This window comes from Canis lupus, chromosome 20, assembly GCF_003254725.2.
Source record: "Canis lupus dingo isolate Sandy chromosome 20, ASM325472v2, whole genome shotgun sequence".
In the NCBI taxonomy this organism is placed as follows: domain Eukaryota; kingdom Metazoa; phylum Chordata; class Mammalia; order Carnivora; family Canidae; genus Canis; species Canis lupus.
In genome coordinates this window covers 26,814,054-26,837,154 of record NC_064262.1, presented here as the reverse complement: position 1 = coordinate 26,837,154, position 23,101 = coordinate 26,814,054, and the positions used below count along the sequence as shown (strand labels likewise).

Genomic DNA, 23,101 nt, shown 5'->3' with positions numbered 1-23,101 from the left:
ACAGGGATTCTGTAGGAGAGAAAAAGCAATGTACTGGGAACAGAGGAAGAAGGATAAACAAGCACAGTGTGTGTGTGTTGTGCGGTGGGAGAGCGGGTAAAACATAAAAACAAAAACAGCCATAAAACCAATGAATGTTCTAATAATAAAGAACAATGAATTTCCAGCAAATGGGTGGGGAAGGAGCTAGGGGGGAAACTGTCTTATAAGAATGAAAACTCACAAATGTTCAATTGTTCTCAGGGTCCTCAACTTGCTCGCTTTAAAAACAAGAGTCCCTAGATACAGGGATCTTGCCCCCAAACCCATTTCTCTGTACACGGAGTGAGCTTTGGGGAAAAAAACAAATGGCATGTCCCGGATCTAGTGACACTCCATACTCAGTACAAGCAGGGAATATGTGCAAAAGGCAGTGGTGGAAGAGATTTTGCTGAGACTCCTTTTAGCTGGCCAGGACGTTTATAAACGATGTTTCCCTGAGAGTGGTTTATGGAACATTAGTCCCAGAACGTATTTCCAAAGACAAATAATGTAAGTTTGCAAAATATTACATAAAGCATTTACATCTGGGACTTTGTCCATGCTCATTAGCATTTTAAGAACTCCAAGAAGTCTTTCAGGAAAGAAACCAGTGTACGTTTGTTTAAACACATAATTAGGGGCTCTTGGCTGGTTTACAGGGCAGGTGGTAGGAACTGACCCAGTCCTAGAAAGATAATGAGATGGAGAGAAGTATACTGGGGGGCTTTCCTTCTGAGGGTGGGGAGGAAAAGGAGATGCCACTGGAAGAAAAACACTTCAGAAGCTTCTGGTAGAGTTCAAGAAGCTGAGATGGGCTGTGGGTCAAGGTGGTGGGAGGCATGTCTGAAGGTCATCCCACCATCTCCCAGAGAGTGGGTGCCTCCAGCCAAGTGGGGAGTCAAATTTGCTGACTCAGGCACTATACCCAAAGGCCCTGCTTCCCCTCTCTCATTCAACAACTTGCATCCCACTCAACTAAAAGAGTAACAAAGGGCTACTACCATCATAATAACACTGGCTGAAGTTTGATGAGTGGGTTCCTGGGTGGCAGGTGCTCTCTAAGCACTTACATGTGGATTAACTAGATAACTCCTCAGAGCAACCCAATATGGTGGAGGCTTTTATGTCCATTTCAAATTGAGGCACACCTGAAGTAACTTGAGAAAATCTTTAAGGAATATCTATTTGAGGTAGTGTAATATGCTGAACATATCCAGGCCTGCATTTCACTAAGAGACTGTTTGGTCTTGCTATTAACATTCTGCAATATACTCTTCTGGAAATGCTGGTTTTGATCCATTCCATCTCTTAGCAGTAAGGGGAGGTTGGCAGTGGGGTGCCAGTTGCCCATAGCCGGCCACCCTGCAATACCTGCAGCCTGCTTTCCATGGCCACCTCTCAGGCCCCCTTGTGACACTTCTGAGAAGAAATAAAATGTGAGCCACACGTGGAAGTTAAAAATTTCCAGTAGCACCTTTTAAAAACACCAAGAGGAACAGATGAAATTAATTTTAATAAAAGTTTCTGTTTAACCCAATATATCTAGAATATTATCATTTCAACACATGGCACTAGCCCCATTTCGAAGGCTCAGGAGCCACCTGGGATTGCTGGCCACCACCTAGGACAGTTCATTCTAGGTGTTTCCAGAGTGAATACTGGATCCAACACACTTATTCCAGGTAAGTATGGGCTTGGGACTCAGAGGGACCTGTGCTGAAATCCCAGTTGCTCCTTCATTCCATCTGAGTGACTTCAGGCAAGTCATTTAAGTTCTTTCTGCCTCAATTTCCTCATCTGTGAAATGGGGATAATGATAGTTTCTCCCTGATAGGGTGGTGGGGAGGATGAAAGGACTTCATACACGAAAAGTCAGGAAACAGGGCTGGGGCAAAACCCTCTAGGGGCATTGGCTGCAGTGCCCTCGTGACCCAGGCTGAGCACCCCTTCAGGCTGCTGAAATCAAGAGGCCCCAAGGCTTGCTGCTGTGCTGACACTTCACTGCAGCTGTAGGTGGCCCCAGGCTCAATGTGGTGCCTGTGGGAGGTCCGAGGTATCACTCCCCTATCAGAGATTAAAGAGCAGTTGGCGCTGGAGCTCTTTAAAAAGCCTCCTAAGCAACTCCTAGGGAGCCTATCTCCCACATTCCTTTGATACGTGTCTCCTAGCTTACATGGCCACTGAGGACTAGTTTACAAACCACTGCCTGCAGTACAGGTCCTTTCCCGTCCTCGGGTCCATGCCTCAGCCACCATGGAAATGACAGGTCACAGGGATATATTATAATCTGATTATATATTGGAACCCCCTGGGAATGCTCCCCAGCCACAGGCCACCTTCCTGCAGCACCCTGGCCCAGCCCAGATATTTTGTTGCTTTAATTTCAGCTACTGCTGTGAGGACTTTAATCCCCTAAATGAATGAAAAGCCTGATATCTTTCTCTATGGCATTGAAATAGCTTCTTAAAAGGATCTCACTAGTATATTCTTTTTATTTTAAGTACTGTACTGTATTTATTGATATATAAGTTTATATAGTCTGTTTGCAAGATGAACCATCTATCAGTATCTACATCAATATTGTTTTTTTTTAAATATATTTTTTTATAGCAGCAATGTCCACAATAGCCAAACTGTGGAAGGAGTCTTGATGTCCATTGACAGATGAATGGATATTACTCAGCCATTAGAAAGGACAAATATCCACCATTCACTAGTTTATTCTTAATTATCTTTACACACAAAAGAAATCTGGTGGTACTTCCCAATCTCATATGAGTTGTACTTTGAGACATCATCACTGCTTCCATGGATGGCCTTTCCTTGATTTGCAGCTTGGAAAGAACACAGGCCTGGGAAGTAAGAGGCCTGCATTCAGAGCCCACTTTTTTCATTCGCCCTAGCACAAGATGATGAGCCATGATCCTCTGATCCATAAGAAGAAGAATTAGAAAAGAAATTCTCTCTAAAGTTCTTTCCAGGATTAGAAATTTGTGAGTGCTTATTTTTTATCAGATAAAAGGAAATAATGCTGGCAAATGAAGTCCTAAGATTCACAATGGGTCAAACCCACCACAGTCTCCTTTCTAGGTCACTGTCACTCTTAAAGAGGGTATCAAAGAAATAACCAAACATTGGGCAGGGTGGGAGGGTAAAAGGAGACAGAACACTCCACAACAGAGAGGGACCCACAGGAAAGACATCTGTGGCAGCTGCTGTTCAGTAACGTGAAGGGAGGTGTATGGTGTGCACCTCGGTTATTCACTGCTGAAATGAATAATAGTTGCTAAAAACCATTCCCATTCTCTCTAATCTAACTTGTTACAGTGGAATAGAATCAAATATGAGAATTTGGAAATTGGCTTAAAAGAAAAAAAAATAGAGCATAACCAGTCACCTTTAGAAAAGCCATATATTGCCCCCAAAGCATAGAAGAGGAACTTGGGACTCATGGGGTCATGTGTCCCATTCCACTTCCTGCAGGAGTATGTGGTCATACAGGGCTGAATCTCACACTACTGTCTATGTCTTCCTCTTATACCCTCAGGCTTTCTCTCCCTGCGCACACGCATGTGCAAAAGAACAGTTACTCTTACATATCTGGGGCTTCCTCTCTAACTCTTTTCACCCATGAACCAACAAAGTACATTCCCACTATAAACTGCACTAGCTTGAAATTAAAAATTGTCTTTCTAGATACTAATCAGAAACAGAACAGCAGCAACATCCCTTTTCTTTTGGCACAGAAAATGGCTTTGAATAACAAGTTCAAATTCAGCCTCTCTTAGCCCACCTCTCTGCACCTGTCTTGGACAAATTCATTCTGCAATCCCTGATGTTTTCCTGTGACACCATCCCGTGACAGCATGACAGCCATGGTGCACGAAATATGTGTAATAAATGAGGGAAGCCATGTATGAAATAAGTGTGTGCAAATTAACAGAATGAAAAGACAAGCCACAGACTTGGAGGAAACAGTTGCAAACTACATATCTGATAAAGGGCTTGTATCCAGAATATATAAAGTACTCTCAAACTTCAATAATAAGAAAATAAACATTCCAATTTTTTTAATGGGTAATAGATTTGCTCAGACACTTCACCCAAGATACATGGATAGCAAATAAAGCATATGAAGAGATATTCACATCATTAGTCATTAGCGAAATGCAAATTAGATAGCATCACACACCTGTTAGAATGGCTAAACTTAAAAAACAAAAACATACAAAATACTAGCAATACCAGGAGGAACTGGCACTTTTATACCCTGCTGACAGGACTACAAAATGGTACAGCCACTTTGAAAAGTAAATGGGCAATTTCTTATAAAATTAAACATAACATTTACCACATAAACTAGCAATCTCACTTATTGGTATTTACTCAGTTAACAAACAAACAAACTTATGTTCATTCCAAAATCTGTATGCAAATGTTTATAGTGGCTTCACTTGTAGCTGCCAAAAAATTGTTCCTCGACTGGAGAATGAATAAACAGAGTGTTGTCTACCCATACAATGGAGCACTACTCAGCAATAAAAAAAAAAAGACAGATTCCTGACAAAGGCAACAAAATGGATAATTCTTAAATGCTCTAGACTTCGTGATTCTATTTATATGGACTTCTGGAAAAGCCCAAACCAGAGAGAATAAAAACAGGTGGTTGGGGCAGCCTGGGTGGCTCAGTGGTTTAGCGCCGCCTTCAGTCCAGGGCCTGATCCTGGAGAACCAGGATCAAGTCCCACAACGCACTCCCTGCATGGAGCCTGCTTCTCCGCCTCTCTCTCTCTCTCTCTCTCTCTCTCTGTGTCTCTCATGAATAAATGAATAAAATCTTAAAAAAACAAAACAAAACAGGTGGTTGACTACCAAAGACACCAGGAATGGTTCTCAATCTTAGTTGTGATGATAGTTACATGACTATAAGCATATACCAAAACTTACAGAGCTGTGTATCAGAAAGCATGAGTGCTTGCTGCATATAAATTATACCTTGTAGAAAAATGGAAAGAAAATGCTAGAAAATATTAATGGAAAGTTAATAGATTTATAAAGAAATAAATAAGTAAGTAAAATCATTGCAGAAAAATTCTGAGGCCAAGCATTTTCAACACCTGGCTCTGATTCTAATGTCCAGGGATCAATAAACATGGAAGCATTTAACCAACATTTGCCCCTGGCTTGAAGGCGCACCTTCTCAAAGTCCACCACCCACATACACACAAAGCATCATATCTTGTATGCCCTTAAGCTCCTTTTTGTGACCTTCAAAATGCTTCATACTTATTGATTTTCAGTTGTACAGAATGCCTATGCAGAAAGATCTGGTTCAGGGACACCAGATCTGGCTCAGTGGTTGAGCGTATGCCTTTGGCTCGGGTCATGATTCTGGGGTCCTAGAATCAAGTCCTGCATCAGGTTCCTCATAGGGAGGCTGCTTTTCCCTCTGCCTATGTCTCTGACTCTCTCTGTGTGTCTCTCATGAATAAATAAATGAAATCTTTTTTTTTTTTTTAAGAAAGAAGTCTAGTTTATACATAAACAGACTTGGGTCACCCATAAATGGCTCCCATAATGATTCTATTGTAAAGAACCTACCTTGGGCAGATACAAAGTTAGAAAATTTATATCACAGTGGCATGATAAAATAGCCCTTAATTAAACAAGTGGATTATTCCCTTGTATGAAGAGAACCAAGAGGTTCAACAATGCCCTACTTCAAAAAGATGGCTCCCTCAGGTGACAAATCCTATGAACCGCAAATATCCCTGCCTCTGTTGAGTCTGCACACCTGACCAAATTCCCTCAGGCCCTGACCAAACACTTCTGCAGTCTCTTACATCCCTTCTTTAGAGGGGATGGGTATCATAACTGGTTTCAGGGGCTTACTGCAAAGATAAACAAATTGGCAAGCATTATATGACCCTTTTTCCTCAACAGACAACAGGTTTCTGACACAAAATGATAGAGACAACCATAATTGATGACAGCTGATGCAGAAAAGCCCTGGTTTGGGGTGCAAGGCAATAAGCCCTCTTACTGTCTCTGGATCCAGAAGCTTACCAAACAGTGCTCGAGGGAGGAGGAGGCAGGAAAGCACATCATACATCCAGGGGTCCTAACTCCAGGTCCAAATCTAACTTGCCACTTTACAAGTCCCAACTTCAGACTGACTCTCATGGGCTTCAAAGCACAGGTGAGTGAAATCCAGGAATAAGGCAGTCTTAGCAAATACTGTACATTGACAATCTTTCTATTGGTAGGAGAGAGAAAGAGAGAAAAAGAAGGAGAAAGAGAGAGAGCAAGAAAAGAAAAGAAAAGAAAAGAAAAGAAAAGAAAAGAAAAGAAAAGGAAAGGAAAAAGAAAATAAAAGAAAAAGAAAAAGAAAAGAAAAGAAAAGAAAAGGAAAGGAAAGGAAAGGAAAGGAAAGGAAAGAAAAGAAAAGAAAAGAAAAGAAAAGAAAAGAAAAGAAAAGAAAAAAGAAAAGAAAAAAAGACAGAGGGATATCAATCAAGGTACTCAGATAAAATGTCAAAATACAACCTAACCGTGCTGTCCTTTTGTGCTCAATGAAATTATTCTGATTAAGTGGCTCATTCCTGGTGGCTTTGTTCTTGATACCTGCTCTGGGTTTAGGGCTGATGCCGTCCCTCCAAACGGCTGAAAATGTGACCTAACCTTATAATGATAAAGATGAATGGGTGAGTAAAAGAAGTGGAGAGGGAGAAAAATGACAGTGGGGAGCAAACCTAAATGGGAAGGAAAACAGCAATGACACTGGCAACCAAGTGAAAAGTTACTTGAGAGACAGAATAGTCAACTGCAATGTGCAGGTGTGGAATATGTTTAGATCACAAGCTACATAAATGACCTTTAAGAAGGCTTTGCAGGGACAGCTTGGATATTTTTTTTTTTTTTAAGATTTTACTTATTTATTCATGAGAGACACAGAGAGAGGCAGAGACACAGGCAGAGACACAGGCAGAGGGAGAAGCAGGCTCCATGCAAGGAAGCCCGACGTGGGACTCAATCCCTGGTCTCCAGGATCACGCCCTGGGCTGAAGGCGGTGCTAAACAGCTGAGCCACCCGGACTGCCCAAGCTTGGATGATTTTAACATATGTACTGTGTAGGTTATATGGGGGCAATTATCGCTGGTTTTGCTCAGCATGGTATATTTACATTACAGTCACATAAGAAAATACCCTCATTTTTCAGAGATGTATTCGGGAGTCTTTAGACAGGACATGTCATGATACCTGGGTTTATTTTAAAATACTCCAGCAAAAAAGGCAAAAATAGAAAGCAAACGTGGAAAAGTCTTTGCTATCATTAAGTGTAGATGGTGTCTTTATGGTGGTTCATTTTACTGTTGCCTCTACTTACATCCATGTGCCTCAAGATGTTATTAGCATGCTTTTTTGAAGACATGATGAAAGATGTTAAACAAATAAATAAGCACAAATATAAGAAAAAAAAAAAAAACAGTTCCTGTATCAGAAGTTTCTTTTCTACTAACCTTTATTTTGCTGGAGTATTACACTATTAATGCTGCTGTTTTAGAAAAGCAATATATATATATATATGTATATATATATTTTTTGTAAATGCCACAAAGAAGGCAAAGCTAAGGAAACAGGCTCAAGAATTTAATTATTCAAGACAGGAATCTTCTAGGAGTTACTTATATTGACTATCTATTAGATACAGTCACCAAAGACAATAAAAAAAGAGAAAAAAAAAGATATAAAGACTGAGGGACAACAAGGGGTCAGAGAAAGGAAATGAAGCCAAAACAATAAACCCCAAGTCGGGGAAACTATCTTTAAAGATTCAAATCTTGGGACACCTGGGTGGCTCAGGGGTTGAGCCTCTGCCTTCGGCTCAGGCCATGATCTGAAGGTTTAGGGATGGAGTCCCACATCAGGCACTTCACAGGGAGCCTGCTTCTCCCTCTACCCATGTCTCTGCCTCTCTCTGCCTCTCTCATTAATAAATAAATAAAATCTAAAAATAAAATAAAATAATAAAATAAAATAAATAAAAGAAAAGGAAAGGAAAGGAAAGGAAAGAAAAGAAAGAAAAGAAAAGAAAGAAAAGAAAGAAAAGAAAAGAAAAGAAAAGAAAAGAAAAGAAAAAAAAGATTCAAATCAGCCCTGGGTGTGAGAGCCAGTTCTCTCCCTTACACACTGTGGATGTGTTCATTCACCTCTCCAAATTCAGCTTTCTTATTTGTAAATGGGAATAGTTGGCGCATCCTCCAATTATTTGAGCTGTTGCAGGGGTCAACAAAATAACCCACCATGGGCTTTCACGCTGCCCCAGCACATGGCTCCTTAAATGTTGCCTGTTCTTGTGTCCACAGGCTGAACAGCTAAGGAAAGGATAGGAAGATGCAGAATGGGTATGGGTAGGAAGGGGTAGGCAGGCTGGCTTCTCATAGAAGTAACTCATTAGCCAACAACCACTGACCTGCTCAAGCCCAGGCAGGACTGTGAGGGTGGCCAAAGCTTCTGTCATAGCCTGGAACCCTCCAGCTGTCCCAGAATTGTTTACTTACAGCTCCCCACTTAGAGGTCTGTCCTTCATTCTGTCTCTCACTCCATTTGGGCCCATCTATCCCGGCCACTAATCTAATCAGCTAATCTATGCTAAACTATTAATGGGATCCCAGAGGTTAATGTGTAACAAGTATACTCTCCAAAAGAGGCAAGCTGGAAGCTAAACTCTCAGTGAGTCATTAGAGTCTTGGTGGGAATTCCGGACATCAGGCAGGCATTCTCCAATCCAATGAAATTGTATGCAAGCATTTTAAAAATCCTGCCAGGGAAAGTAATTCATATCTGACTGTAAACGAATCAACAATGCACAGGGAAAAAAAAAAAAAAAAACCCTCTACATAGACCAGGACAAAAGGGTTATGGACATTGGTATGTTTTTGAGGTTTGTGTCCTCAGGCAAGCCTAGGTGATGGACTGCTCTGCAGATGGCAAAATGCAGGGAGGAGGTCAGGATTAAAATATACAATCCATGTACATCACTTGGAACAGTGCCTGCCACATAATACGTACTCAACAAATGTGAGTAATTGCTGGTATCATCTAGGGACTCAAATGAAAGTCAAAGATACTCTGAAAACTCAAGTGAAAAGGGATTTTCTAAATGGAGGCTTCCATTTGTATTTTCAATGGAGTGAGGCCCACAGGGTGGCACACTGGAGTTAGAGCTGGGTTCAAGTGTCAGGCCCACTTCCTACTAGCTGTGTGACTTTGAACAAGTTGTTCAGCCTCTCACAGCTACAATTTTCTCAAATGTAAATAAAGGATAATAATATCCACTCTATAGTAGGTAGATATTAAGAAGTGACTATAAATGAAGATGCATGGAAAGTGTGTTGCACAGTGATCCCAAATGCACATAAGATCCTAATAAAGTTGTATTTAGTTATCACCTTGTATTTTCCAACCTTTATGATTGTACCCTTGGGAGTCCAACCAACAAGTGAGAGTACATTCTAGTTCAGAGGTTCCAGTTCTAATGGAGACTAAACCACGGTACTCCCAGGGTCAGTCCAATAGGCACAGGGCAATTTAGCAGGGTTGTGATAGAGCCTCAGTGTTGATCAGCCTCAGTATCCCAAAGAAGCAGAAACAAGGCAGGATTTTTATCTATCTGGTTATGGAGACTGTCTCATTCAAAGAAAAAAAAAAATCATGGGATCATGGCTTGGCTGTTGGTCCTCAGTCACAAATGCCATGGGGCTTACAAAATAATTGCATGCCAGTACCTCCATTTCTTTTTAAGTGGATTTTCTGATTGTGAAACTATTATAATATTGTGGCAAAAATATAAGAATATAAATAAAAAGATAAATGTTGCCTATGTTCCTGCCATCCAGAAATAATCCCTTTTTAATATTTCTATATATATTGCTTCATATTTTTTCTTTATATACATGTGTCCCACTATACACTGGTATCATATCTGGTCATGATCCCCAGAGCCCTGGGACTGAGCCCCACGTTGGGCTCCCTGCTCAGTGGGAAGCCACTTCTCCCTCTCCCTCTGCCTCTCCTGTTTGCTTATGCTCCCACTCTCTCTTTCTCTCTCTCAAATAAATAAATAATATCTTTAAAAAAATGAGATCATACTATACATACTTGTTTATCACTTGCTTGCTCACTATATATATGAAACATGTCAGTATTAACATAAATCTGTATGATCATTTTTGATGGCTACATAGGACTCCATCAAACGTATCCCTCATAAATTATTGGTGTATCCTCCTACTGAAGGACACTTGGGTTGTTTCCAGCCTTTTGATATAATAAACAACACCATACTGAATATTCTCACACAGACACCTTTACACAATCGTCCAATTATTTCCTTAGAAGTGGCATCGATAGGTCAACAAGTATATAATTCTTAAATGCCTTAAAAAAAAAAACAAACCAGCAGGCCTTGCTGAGATGAGAGGGCAAGAGAGGCATTCTAGTAATGGAAAAACACTGCCTTTTAGGCCCAGACAAACAAAACAGCCTCCTGTTGTCCTTTCCCCCCTGTGCCTTTCTCTCTCTCACCTACCAGGAAGCACGTCTATCTCACTGATAAGAACCACTAAATGCTCCTGTGCAAAATTCAGGGTCAGAGAGTGTCTGTGAGACAGAACTCGGGGTTTCATCTGGAAATGCAATGTGAAGGATTGGCAGGAGGTGGCTTATAAAAGCAATAAACTGCTGAAGGGCTCCCCCACCCCCACCCAGCCTGCCACTCGGCCCCCTGGTGTGTGGGGCATGCAGGCAGGCAGGCAGGCAGGCAGCTCAGTGAACTCTACCCACTTGTGTAGGGGACACAGCAGTAACAAGGGCATGTCACAGGAAAGAGAAGATGCCCCACACCCCATCCTGAATCCTGAGGAACTCACAAACAGGATGAAAATCACAAATAAATGCAGATACACTCAATTGGCTCAAATGTACACACACAGTCATAACCAATGATGACAAAACAGAGACAATGTAGGAAGGGCAGCCACTGGGCTAAGAGAAACTTGCGAGGAATGAATTTTTAAAATGCTGCATTACGCAGAGAGAGAATAAACAAAGAGAAGGGGCTCTCAGCCCCACCATTTGCTGGCAGACTGACCTTGGGCAAGTCCCATAAGCCCTTTATGACCTGGTTACGAAGATCTAAGCTCAGCACAGGAACCTGATTAGCTTTGGGTTTTTGGCATTTTGAATTTTCCTTTCCTTGCTGTGTTGTTTCAATTTCTATTTTCATGACTCTCCTTTTTAATCTCCCATTCAGTGATTGTCTACCATCTGCTAAACACTGTCCTGGGAGCTTTCATTATTTCACACTCATTTAGCCCTAACTACACCCTTGAAAGGTATGTGTTATTCTTACTTTGTGCTCCAAATGTGCTTGAGGTGACCCAGCTGACTGGAATAAAGACGGTTCCTGGTTTTATCCTCATGGCACAGAGGAGTCAGGATATATGCTATGGCTGAATGCACACACGGATGAATAAATTAAGTTGTTGACTCCCTTCTAAACGCATGCTATTTTCACTATATAAGACTCCTTATGCACATGTCATCTTAATATGAGTTATCTCAGAATCTGTTTTGATAATCAGACATACATCAAGAATTAGAAATGAGCAAGACTCACAATCCATCTGTAGGTAACAGCGTAAAGCTATAGTGCCTAGCGCTGGGCAGGATCCCATTATCCAGCAATTAAAGGGTTATATACACCCAACTCAGCAGGGGACTTCCAGGGGCCAGCTCTGAGGTTAGGGCAATCTTAAATTCCAATGGGTTCCTAATGAATATAGAGGTGATCACTCCTAGAAATAAGTAACTTAACATCCCAGGACTATAGTATGCTCATCTGTACAGAATTAGGCCGTTGGCCTAGAGCTAACTACCAGTTTCCTCCAGAAAACCTTCTGTCATCCTATAAGAAGTAGAGAGCAGGGATGAAGAATGCCAAGTCCAGGGCAAAGCAGGCAGCAAGCCATGGAGAGTGGTTATTGCCTTAAATCCCACATTAGCAGGGACTCTCACATTTAGCTGAACTTCTGGGTCACGTGGAGCACTCAGTGAACCCACGATTCTTGTTCCTTCTCACTGGCCTGAGAGAGAGGGTGTGTGTGTGTGTGTGTGTGTGTGTGTGTGTGTGTGCATTTGTATGAAGCTCCCAGGATACTTCTAAAGTTTACCCTTGCTACCAACAACTGCTCTGGTGGAAATCTCTGAAGCTGAATGGATTAGTATTTGTAGAAGACATGTTCTGCTCTGGTCAGAGGGACTTCTCCCACCGCCCACCTACTTTCACTCCCTGTGCGCAAGCTACCTGGTTTTGGATGTTTCCGTGACCTGCTGGTCCATCCCTGTAATGGCTGCTGGTCAATTGTGCCATATTCCAAAGTTCTTTCCAACTGTTCTGAGCCTCCTGCATCTGTATTCAAACAAGGGGTGCAGAAGCAGCTGGAAGAGAGAAACCAGAGTGGCAGAGTCCAGCAGCAACCTTTGGAAGAGCCAATCAAGACTGCTGGGCTCCTGCTTCATCACATGGGATGAAGGAAGGGCCGCCATACTGGTCACTGGCAAGACACACTGAAGGAAAACTGAAAGTTGGCACCAGTGATTTCAAAGGTGGCACATAAAGGCCCCAATACCAAGAAGGACATGAACCCAAATAACTTCTTTGAAAAATTATGGCATCTTCTGTTGTCCTCCACCTTCACCTTTTCAGAGTCCCTCTTCTTTGTATTTTTAATAGGACTTGACAATGGCTCATCCTCTAGCCCAGAAAATCAAATGTCCATTGACTTATGTCATTAATTTTTTTAAGGACTTTTTGAAGGACAGTACTAAGACTTCTCTCTCTCTGTCACACGCAGCACACACACACACACACACACACACAGCACACCTGCATAGAGAAAATAGATCATGGAAGAAGAGGGCCATGAGCTGTCATTATGGAGTAGTTGAGAGGTCTGTGGCAAGGGGCTTCATCTCTGCTCCCCTGCCACATGCAATGGGGGTAGGAGTGGTACCCACCTCACCAGGTTATGGTAAGGATTCAGTGAAGTCATGCAGGTGAAGTGCTTTGCACATTGCCAATATAGAATAGGACCTTAATAACTGGCAGTTTTTTTTTTTTTTAAGTTGGTTTGCTGCCATTTTAGGACAGAGGAATGTCACAAAGTGCTGTTGTTTAATAAACTGATCAATGAACATACTAGTTGAATATATATTAATATATATTCAACTGAATATATATTCAACTGAATATACATTAATAAGGTAGAAAGAGAGCCATGACATTTTTCCCTTCTATCACATGCTATATACAGGTTTGTCCACATACACAAAATAAGCATTTGCTAATTCAGATTTGGGAAGTCAGGAAGGAAAGGACAATGTTCTTACTAGCACAGTCCAAAAAATGTGATACATGTCTTGCTATTGCACTTACTGGTAGCTGGCAGGCTTGGCGCTGTGCAAGCTGCTGGGACTACTGTTTCTGAGTACACTGCTCCCTCAGGGCCCCTATCTCACCCCCTAGCTCATTAGTGAGTCTAACTAACATCCTATTTCAGTTGTATTCCATTTTGCCCTGGTAAGCGGAATACAGCACTAGATGGGCTACAATGCTACACCATTATGACTTGGCTATTCCAGGTTATAAGCAGTCAATGTTACCTTTTATTATTTAGAAATAATTCCAGGAGGAAAGAGGATACCGCAGTCTGTCAGAGCAGAAGAACCTGATACTGATATAAGACTGATATAAGATAAAACAAGTGATCACTTGGGAAGCATTTTAGGAAACCCTCTGCTGGTCTGGAATTCTGGTCTTATTTGGAAGATGCCAGAAAGAACCTGGGAAGTTATTTAATTTGGAGAAGGAACTTTTAAAAATAAAGAATCAGGAGGACAATTTTAGAAACAGAAAGTTCAGAAATTTTTTTAAAAAGGTATTTTAACAAACATCCTAAAGCAGGATGTTTGGAGGGACAATTTCTAGTGACAAGCCATCATCAGAGAGAAAGTAACCAGGCTTGAAAGACGGTGGAAGGTTGCCTCAAGGCTGTAGACTGAGAAACATCCACAAGCATGAGCTTTCCGAGGTGCCCAGAATGACACAGCCCTGACAATAGCCAGACATGTCAGCACAAAGCCTCAAGGAACGTGTCCAGCAGGGAAGGAAAGCCAGGGGTGGGCAAAGACGCATTTGCCTGAAACGTGATTGCGCAGTCCCCACTTCATGTCCTCTATTTCCTGAAGCCCTAGAACAACAGCTAAAACTGAAGTTGACAGGAAAAACTCCAATGAACATACAAGTTTTCTGAGTTCCATTTACAAGGCCTTTTCACTTTTTTATAACCCTACATGATGAGAAAAAAAAATCCCAAATAAGTAGAAAATATCAAGACACTCAGGGAATACAAGCCATTGCTGATTGAGGATATGGCTATGATAACCTGAAGACATTACTAGAGCTGAATCCTAAAAATCAGCAACTTCACCAAGAGGTAGCTTTGCCCACAGTGAGCGTGGAGCGAGAGGAGTGCATACTGGGGCTTTATTGGTTATTAGCTGTGCAACCTTGGACCAGCTACTAAACCTCTCTGTGCTTTCCACATCTGTGCGATTGGGAATACCTATGTCGCTTGAAGACTGAGTAAGAGACCACATAAATGGTAGCACTTTGCAGCTTGTGAAACAGGTACATCTCTGTAGTACTGCCACCGCCCCATCTCACAGAGCTGGGGACTTGGCTTGAGCAGGAAGTAAATACCTGGGGTGTCACATGCACGCCTTCCTGCTGAGGGCTCTCTGTGTAGGGTGCTGTGCCGATAGACAATGTGTGGTTTGTTCTGTTCCTCTTCATCTTCTTGTTCATCGATGGACAGCAGTGGTTCAATAAAGTAATCCCCATCGTGGGACCGGAATGTTCCCAGCTACAAATGAAGAGAGATGAGAGGTCGATTTGATAGAACTTGACCACAGGGAGGGGGGAAAAATGGAACATTGCCAAGTAGGCATTGGGAGGCATTTCTCCCAATCCTTTCCCCATGAGGGCTGCCAAAACTGAACTCACTGCCCACATATTCAGAGAAGTGGTTTATTTTCAATCTCCAGGTCAGTACCTTCTTGATTTGACTGTAGTTTATTGTACCTGCTATGCAAATCTGTCTCTGGGAAATCCTTCCCTGGTGCCCAAATTCTAATCATACTTTCATAGGCTGTGGCAAGAGAGTCTTTCTGTGTGTTAAGGTAGCCTGGAAATGTGGTGTGAGCTGCAGAGGGAAAAACGTGAGCTCCAGAGGGAAAAGCTGACCCATGGGAGCCTTATCATCACTAATTCAAATTCAGAAAGCATATACTGACTCCAGGCACCCCAGGTGATGTCACCTGTGACACTGGCACAAGAGTCTCTCCACACCCCTTCCCTTTGCAGTATCCAGGAGTGAAGCGGTACAAGGCTTGGAATGGGGGCTGCCTTGCGTTCCAGTCTTAGCCCCAGCCATTTATCCACCCATGTTGGGCAAATTCCTTAACTACTCTGAGTTTTGGCTTCCTTGTTTGTTAACTGGGGATAAAAGTACTTCTTGTAAAGGCTTCTTGTGCAGACTAAATGAGATAATGGGTGGAAAATGCTTAGCAAAGTGACATTTTGTAAAGGATTAGAACACCTTAGTGCCTTTTTTGTGTTGCTGTGTTTGCCTCTAACTACCAGGATAGGATGTGTTAAAACACCTTGAAACCCATAAGGCCTTCTCCCCTTCCCACATCCCCACAAGTTAGGCAAATAGTAAACGATGCTTCAAGGTGGAACCACCCAAACCACACATCTAAGAGCACTAAAAAGTTGCCCATTCCATCAGTGGGCAGTCTTTAAAAGAAGAAATCAAGCTCCTGGGGGGGGGGGGGGGGAAGCAGAATGCTTCTACCCTCCCCAAGACACAATGGAAATAACCGGCCTTGAATGCCAGTAATACTACTATCAGCAACACTTAGGAGTTTGTTAGAAATTCAAATAATCCCACTCCACCCTAAATTTGATGGACTGAATCAAAATCTCTGGGGGTAGGGCCCAGGAGTTGGAATTTTAATGAGCACTCCAAGGTATTCTTATGCACGATAAAGTTTGGGAAGTACTAGGCTGGGGTTTCCAAACCTAACTAAACTTCAAAATTGCCTGGGGACTTTAAAACATAATGAGATCTATGGCATTACCCCATAGATCTCATTGTGTTTTAAAGATATCTCCATATCCGCAGATCTGGAATTTTCAATGATGAGGTCTAGAATCTATATTTTTAAAATAGACTTCCACGTAATTCATGAGCCCCTGGCTTAAAGAGAAGACAGTTCTGGTGTAGTTAGACTAACCAGAGCTGGTTTCCAGAGAAGTGGTTTAAGGCGTTCTCACACAGGCACCTCTCTCTGTTTTAAGTATACAACTCTGGTCTTCTCTGAGCACAGAACAAAAGTTCACTACAACATGTGAAATCTACCAGGGATAGGCCATAAATACTGGGAAAGAACCTGGGAGCTCATCTGGTGGTGACCTGGCACCTTTAATTGGTAAAAGGGGAAAGTAAGGCCCAGAGGGAAGAAGTGACTTGTCCAAATTCCCTCTTCAGTGATACAGAATCAGTTGAATAGTGCCAATACTGAATCTAGAACTCAGATTTCCTGACTTTAGTCCGGTATTTTTTCAAAAAAAAAGAACTTCAAAAATCTCTTTAGTATTCCTAAAGATTCAGTCTCCTGCCCACAGTTAGGAACATGGGTTGCAAAGACAGAGAGGGAAGCCCAACTCTACCGCTTACTAGCCAGGAGACCTTGAGCAAGCTTCCAACTTTCCAAGCCTCAGTTTCCTTCCTCATCTGTAAAATGGTTTGTTTTGAGGACTGGTCTGTGGTGAGGATTTGGAGGGGGTGAGATAATGCACACATAAAAGTACTCATCACAGCGCAAGCTGTGTGATAGGCGTCCAATAAATGTTATCTGTATATCAGATTCATTTTGTTGTCGATTCACAGAAGACATGTTTGATGTTTGATGAATGTTTGATCAAAGAGTCATCCTTTCTTGATTCAAGTGACCATCAGTTCAAACATAGGTACTAAGTACCTACAATACACAAGGCTTCAAGGTAGGAGGGAAATGCACTGATGCCGACCCTGCTGCCAAGGGGAGGGATAGATCTCGTGTACCAAGAACTACAATCAAAGGGAGAGCATGCAAAGCATCGTAAGAAAGATACAGACAAGTGTCTGTGAAGGTGGAGAGGGAGAAATGAGAGCAGTCTAAAGGACAAGGTTTCCTGGGAAAGAAACTATATAAGTTACACTTTTTTTTTTTAAGATTTTATTTGACAGAGAGAGAGAGAGAGAGAGCATACAAGCAGAGAGAGCAGCAGGCAAAGGGAAGAGGGAGAAGCAGGCTCCTTGATGAGCAGAGCCTGATTGGGGGGGGGGGGGGGGGGCTTGATCCCAGGGCCCTGAGATCATGACCTGAACGGAAAGCAGCCGTTTCCTGACTGAGCCACCCAGGTGACCCTGTAAATTACACTTTAGAAGAGGAGTAGGATTAGAGCCTGTGATGCTGAGGGAGATGACCAAGTAAACGCAAAGGCCCAAAAGCAATGAGGTAGGACTGGGATAGGAGGGAAGTTCAGAGAAAAGAGCAAGAGCAGATTGATACACAGGACTGGTGGAGGGAAAGCCTGAGAGAAGAGCTTGGCGTGTGGATGGAAGGTGTGACAAGGCATCATTATGAATGACTGAACTGTCAGATGAAGAAGCCTGCAGTTGTTCAAGAAGCAGTGAGGCGCTGTAGAGTGAGTGAACAGAGGAGTAGTGGGATCTTGCACCTACCCATCCTTAATCTGTTCCCGGTGTGTGGCATGGATTAGAGCAGAAAGACTGGAGGAGGAGAAGCCAGTTGGAAATATTTCTTAGACAACGGTACTAAATGATGGACAAGCAGAGAAGTAAAGAGGTCTAGAATCGGGGTAGGGCTTGTTCAGACCAGGTGAGAGACACATCAAAGATGGAATTCGGGGAAAATGGTCACTGATTGGTGGGGTGAGTAGGGGGGCCAGGGGTACATTGGCATTGTTAGGTCCACTGTAAAGAGTGAAAGATTTTCTGGGTGGGCCACTAGGAACATCATGACGCTCCTGGTATAGAAATGGTAATGGGAAGTCTGGGGAGGAAAGATAAATTCCAGAAGGAAGACAAAGGGATGAGGGGTTTGGGGCTAGATTAAGCGTTGAAGATTAGAAACGCCCACTGCATTTATCTTTGTATTCTGGACCTTTCCCTCCCTAAAGAGGCGGATTGCAAATGAAATGCAATATAAAGGGAGTTATCACGGTCGGTCGATACAATCATTTCTGAAATCCTGGCCCTCGGTTCCCTAAGAGAGCTGCCACTTGAAGATCCACGTGTGAGTTACCACCTCAAATTGCCAATTGAAATTAAGGTCCTGGGCAAGGAAGTATTTATATAACTGCTGCGGCCACTCAGCGGGGTGTGGAGGCGGGCAGGGAGGAGGAGTAAAGGTTGTTTACAAACTTTACTACGTACCGCACTGTCTCTGCCCCATCCGTAAAGTTCTGGAATTGGGGTTCTGGAATCTTCGGATCTAAGGGCCCTCTGATGACCTGGGTTCCAGTGTCTGACTTATGCCCACCCTGCTCATAACCTCTTGAGGAATGAAAGGATTCCTGCGCTTTGGCCCTAGGTCTTGGGGCAGCGATGACTCACGGCAGCACCCCCTTACCCCCCCGTGCGTCAAACTGCCGTCTCCGCCCACCCCCAAACAAGCTCCACCAGCAGCCGCAGCTCCGGGCGCTTTGCTGGGGGCTGGAGGGGCTCATCCCCATTCCCGTACCCCAGCAGGCTAAAACCTTCCCCATCCCAGGCTTCAGGCTTGTCTCGCTCCCCACCCGACCCTTCCGAAGAGCGGTGGAGAAGGATGCGACAGCCGGGCCCGGGACACTGGATCCAGCAACGACAGCGCGCGCGGAAGGGGCAGCCGAGCGCCCCGGGGTAAGTATCCGTGCTCCCCCTTAGGCAGGGGGGCGCGGGAATGTGGGTCCTCGGGGCAAGGAGTAGACGCATCTCCGGGGCGCAGTGCGCACGGCGCGGTGCGCTGGGGGAACCTGACCCGGGAAAGCTTCTGCGTCACACGCGCGTGGCAGGCACGCACATCGTTTGGGAAAGTGAAGGACCACTTTTGCACCGGCCAGAACTTCAGATCAGGTCTTCAAATGTCGTGGGGGGCGTGGGGGGGGGGCGGGGATAAAAGCGGATGCCATGTGGGACCACCTGGAGAGCGAGCGGGGAAATGGGGCGGTCAGGAGTGGGGGGGGGGGTGTCGAGGTACCGGCTCGGAAAACCTGCCAAGTGCGTATTTCGCGGGGCAGGGAGGCGGCCAGTGCGCGCCTCCTCGCCCTCCCTCTCCGGGAAAACGTGTGCGCTGGGCTCTGTTTGGCGATTCTCTCAGATAACCCAGAAGGACGGAAACCTCGTCTGGGCAGCTCCTCCAGGCTCTCTCCCACGATCTGTGTTTCTTGGGGCCACCCCGCCAGCAGGGTGCAGAGTCGGACTGCGCCACACCCCCACTCCCAGTTTCCACCCTAATTCAAAGCGTCCGGGGGAGGCTCCGCCCTCCTCCCCGCCCCCGGGGCCCTCGGCCCACCCTTCCGTTCCTGGGACGGACCTGTTCCCCGTCACTCCAGTCCAGCCTCAGGGTTCCTGGCGCGTGAAAAAAGGCCCAAAGAAATCGCCGGGACTCTAGATTACGCACCGCCCTCCACGACACACAGAAGGAACTCCCCACACCCGAGGCTGGGGATCCTCAGCCCACACCCCTGACTCCAGACTCGCCAATAAGGAGTCGGGTCCTCCCTGCGCTCAGCGGCTCCGCTCCCGGGCAGCAGGGTTTGCTGCAAGGAGGGACAAGCCTCCGAGTTTGGAAACCGACTTGCCAGCCGCCTGCTAGCCTGGGGCAAAGCGCAGCGGAGCCGAGTTCGGGCTCCAGAAAGCTCGGAGACTTGCAGAACCCGGGGAGTGGGGGGCGGATGCGTGCGCTCCTCGCCGGTGTAAGCACGCGCGCGGGGCTTGTCACCCAAGCCTCAGGATGCAAACCAGTTTCTAGCGGATATTTAAAGCCAGAGTGGAAACTCGGCGCAGTGAGGGTCTTAGGCTAGAGAGCAATCAGTTAAGCCTTCCAGAGACGGGTGAAGAGGCGGGCGGGGAGGGGTGGGGAGAGAGGGCGCGCACCGACACCGACACCGACGCCGACGCCGACTCACCATTCCCGAGCAGAGGCTGATGACCGCTGTGTGCTCAGACTTGGTATTGACATGGCCTTTGTAGAAGCAGTGCTTGAGTTCCGCTTCCTCCTCGGAATAAAACTTCGTCTGATTCTCCCCGGGCGTCCCGAGGAGAGTGACAGTGAACATGGGAGCGATAAATCCGGCGTGGGCGGAGAGATTAAATAGAAATTGCTGGCCGAAGGCAGAGAGGCGGTAATGCTCCTGGGAAGAGGTAGAGGAGGAACCGAAGGCAGGCCAGGGGTCAGAGGCAGAGTTAATGCTCCGTCGCCTTCTTTTGAAGTGCACGTTCGTGTAAAAGGGCTCTCCGAGAGCGTTCACTCGGATGGGAGACGCGATTTCGTATTCGCTCAGGGTCTCTAATAATTTCACTGCAGGGGAAAAAGCGGGGACACATGAACCAATAATTCCACTCTCCGCAAACCCGTTTTCTGCAAGTTTTAATTTAAAATGAAGGGGGCTGGGCAGCCCGGGTGGCTCAGCGGTTTAGCACAGCCTTTGGCCCAGGACGTGATCCTGGAGACCCGGGATCGAGTCCCACATCGGGCTCCCTGCATGGAGCCTGCTTCTCCCTCTGCCTGTGTCTCTGCCTCTCTGTCTCTGTATCTCTCATGAATAAATAAATAAAATCTTAAAATTAAAAAAAAATAAAATAAAATGAAGGGGGCTTTGTCCCGGGTTGTTTTTCTGGCTTTGCCCATTTGAGTCCACGCCTTCACCCTAAGCCCATGCATAAATATTCGCAGAGCACCTACTATGTGCCAGGAAAGGAAAGGCCAGGAACTGTGCCAGACTCTGAGCACACACCATTAGCAATCAGACAATAAGTCAGAAAATAACATAATTTCAGATCCTGACAAATGCCCCGAATAAAATAAAACATGCCACTATCTGCTACGCCCCCCCCACCCCCACCCCCACCCCCGTTACTAAGTAACTCTAGTTTGGGGCATGGAGGTGGGCAGTGGAGGGGAGAGCAAACTAGGAGCCGAGGGGTGGGGGGGCTGCTGCTGGAGGAGACGAAGTTTGTTCTCCAGCGGCTCTCTCTAGAAATTGGCTGGGAATGACCCAGAGAAGGGAGCGGCTGCAAAGCCGGAGATAATTCTTTCTAGGAAAAGGAGGGAGAGAGCGCGGGAGGCCTCCGCCGCGGGGTGCCCGCTGCCGGGCGCTGAGGCTGGGGAGGCGGCGGCTGGCGCGGAGGGGTTGCGGTGGCCGGAGCCTCGTTACCTTGCCTCGGGTGCAGCCTGTCCTTGCGCACGGCCGCCGCGGCGTCTGGGCTCCCCATCTCGGCCAGGTCCCGCACCAGGAACGTTAGCAGTGTGGCCCAGGATACAAACTGCATGGTGCTCCCCACCCCTCCCCCGTGGCTCCCACCCCCCTCCCTCCTGCCCGGCTTGGCTGCGGCGGCGACGCGAGGCAGCGGCCGCGGGGAGCGCGCGGAACCCGGCGCCCGCCGCCAACTTTTGACTTTAGGAGTCGCTGAGGTCTCGCCGCGAGGGTCCCGTCTGCGCTCGGCTGAGCAACGCCGCCGCCTGCCGAGAGCTGAGCCGCTCGGGCCGCAGGAGGAGCCGGAGGAGGACTGGGGCTCGGCTGCTCGGCCGCATAATGTCCAGGGAGCCCGCGGGAGAAGGCGCGGAACGTGCGCTCCGAGGCGCGCCGGGCGCCCTGTGCTGGCGGGGATAGCGGAGCGGCTTCTTGAATGGGGGGCTAGGGGGGCGGAGGCGGGGGGGCCGCGGGTCCTCCGCCGCTCAAATACCCCGGGTGCCCGCCTCTGGGAGGAGAGGGGAGGAGAAAGCGGAGCGAGCGGGGACCGCCTCCTTGCAGACCGAGTCCCCTCCTCGGCGGCCCGTGCGAGCCCCGCAGCCGGCCTCGGAGCCAGGGGAGCTCGGGGAGCTCGGGGAGCTCGCTCGGGGAGCTCGGGGAGCTCGGGGCCGGCCGCTCGCGCTCCCCGCCACCCCGAGGAGCTCGCCTCTGCAGAGGTCCCCTGCCCTGCGGAGGGAAAGCGTAGAAAGTTCTCTCGCGCTCCCGGCGCTCTCAGTTTCCGTCTCTCGCCTCCCAGGAGCCCCTCCCTCTGCCCTTTCTCGCTGCAGCCGCTCTCTCTTGGCCTCCTCGCCCCGGCCGCCCCGTGCCGCCCCGCCTCGGCACCCCGTTCTCCCTCTGCGCCCCTGCTCCCTCGCTCTCTCCTCCCCCCTCTTCTCCTTCCTCTCTTCTGTCCCCTGGTCTTTTCAGCAGCCCCCTCTCCTCTTCTCCCTCCCCCCCCCCTCCTCCTTTATGACTTTCTTGCTGCCCGGGTCTCGCCCCTTCTTTTGGTTTCTTGCAAGTGAGAGTGGCCCAGTGCCGGAGCGCCTTCCCCTCCTGCTGTTTCTCACTAGGGACGGCATGTGGAGCGTCTGAGCTCCAATCTCGATTGGGTCGCCCCAAGTCCAGAGTTTTAGAGATGGGGGTTCTCAGCCTGTGCGTTTCAGATGCACAGTCTTTTGAAAGTTTCGCAGAGCTGTCAAGCTGTGTTCTTCCCTCAACCTCTGTCCCCATCCCGCGAAATGCCAGAGCTTTTCATAGGTCCCCAGCCCAAAAAAGGTTAAGAACTGCTCTGGGCAGCGAGGGGGGCGGGGACTTTGGTGCCCAGACGGAGTTCAGAGATATGGGGGAGAGGGGAGTGAGGGTGGAGAGCTAGGGGACAGTCGTGGGCCCGGGCG

At 46.4% G+C, this 23,101-nt stretch overlaps 1 protein-coding gene across 5 annotated transcripts in view; it reads right to left on the bottom strand.

Annotated features, from left to right (window-relative positions):
• ADAMTS9 (ADAM metallopeptidase with thrombospondin type 1 motif 9) overlaps positions 1-22,148 on the bottom strand; it is a 160,240-nt gene extending 138,092 nt beyond the window's left edge. For 4 of the 5 annotated variants that reach the window (XM_025456476.3, XM_025456479.3, XM_025456478.3 and 1 more), the window contains exons 1-3: positions 21,633-22,148; positions 20,385-20,776; positions 14,847-15,009 (exon numbers count right to left, since the gene is read on the bottom strand). In XM_025456476.3, the coding sequence (XP_025312261.1) occupies positions 14,847-15,009; positions 20,385-20,776; positions 21,633-21,747 (670 nt within the window). In that variant the 5' untranslated portion in view covers positions 21,748-22,148. Of the gene's footprint in view, positions 1-8,495; positions 8,624-14,846; positions 15,010-20,384; positions 20,777-21,632 lie in introns of those variants that run through there. The other variant, XM_049097927.1, reaches the window with a different exon arrangement.
• Positions 22,149-23,101: the final 953 nt, after the last annotated feature.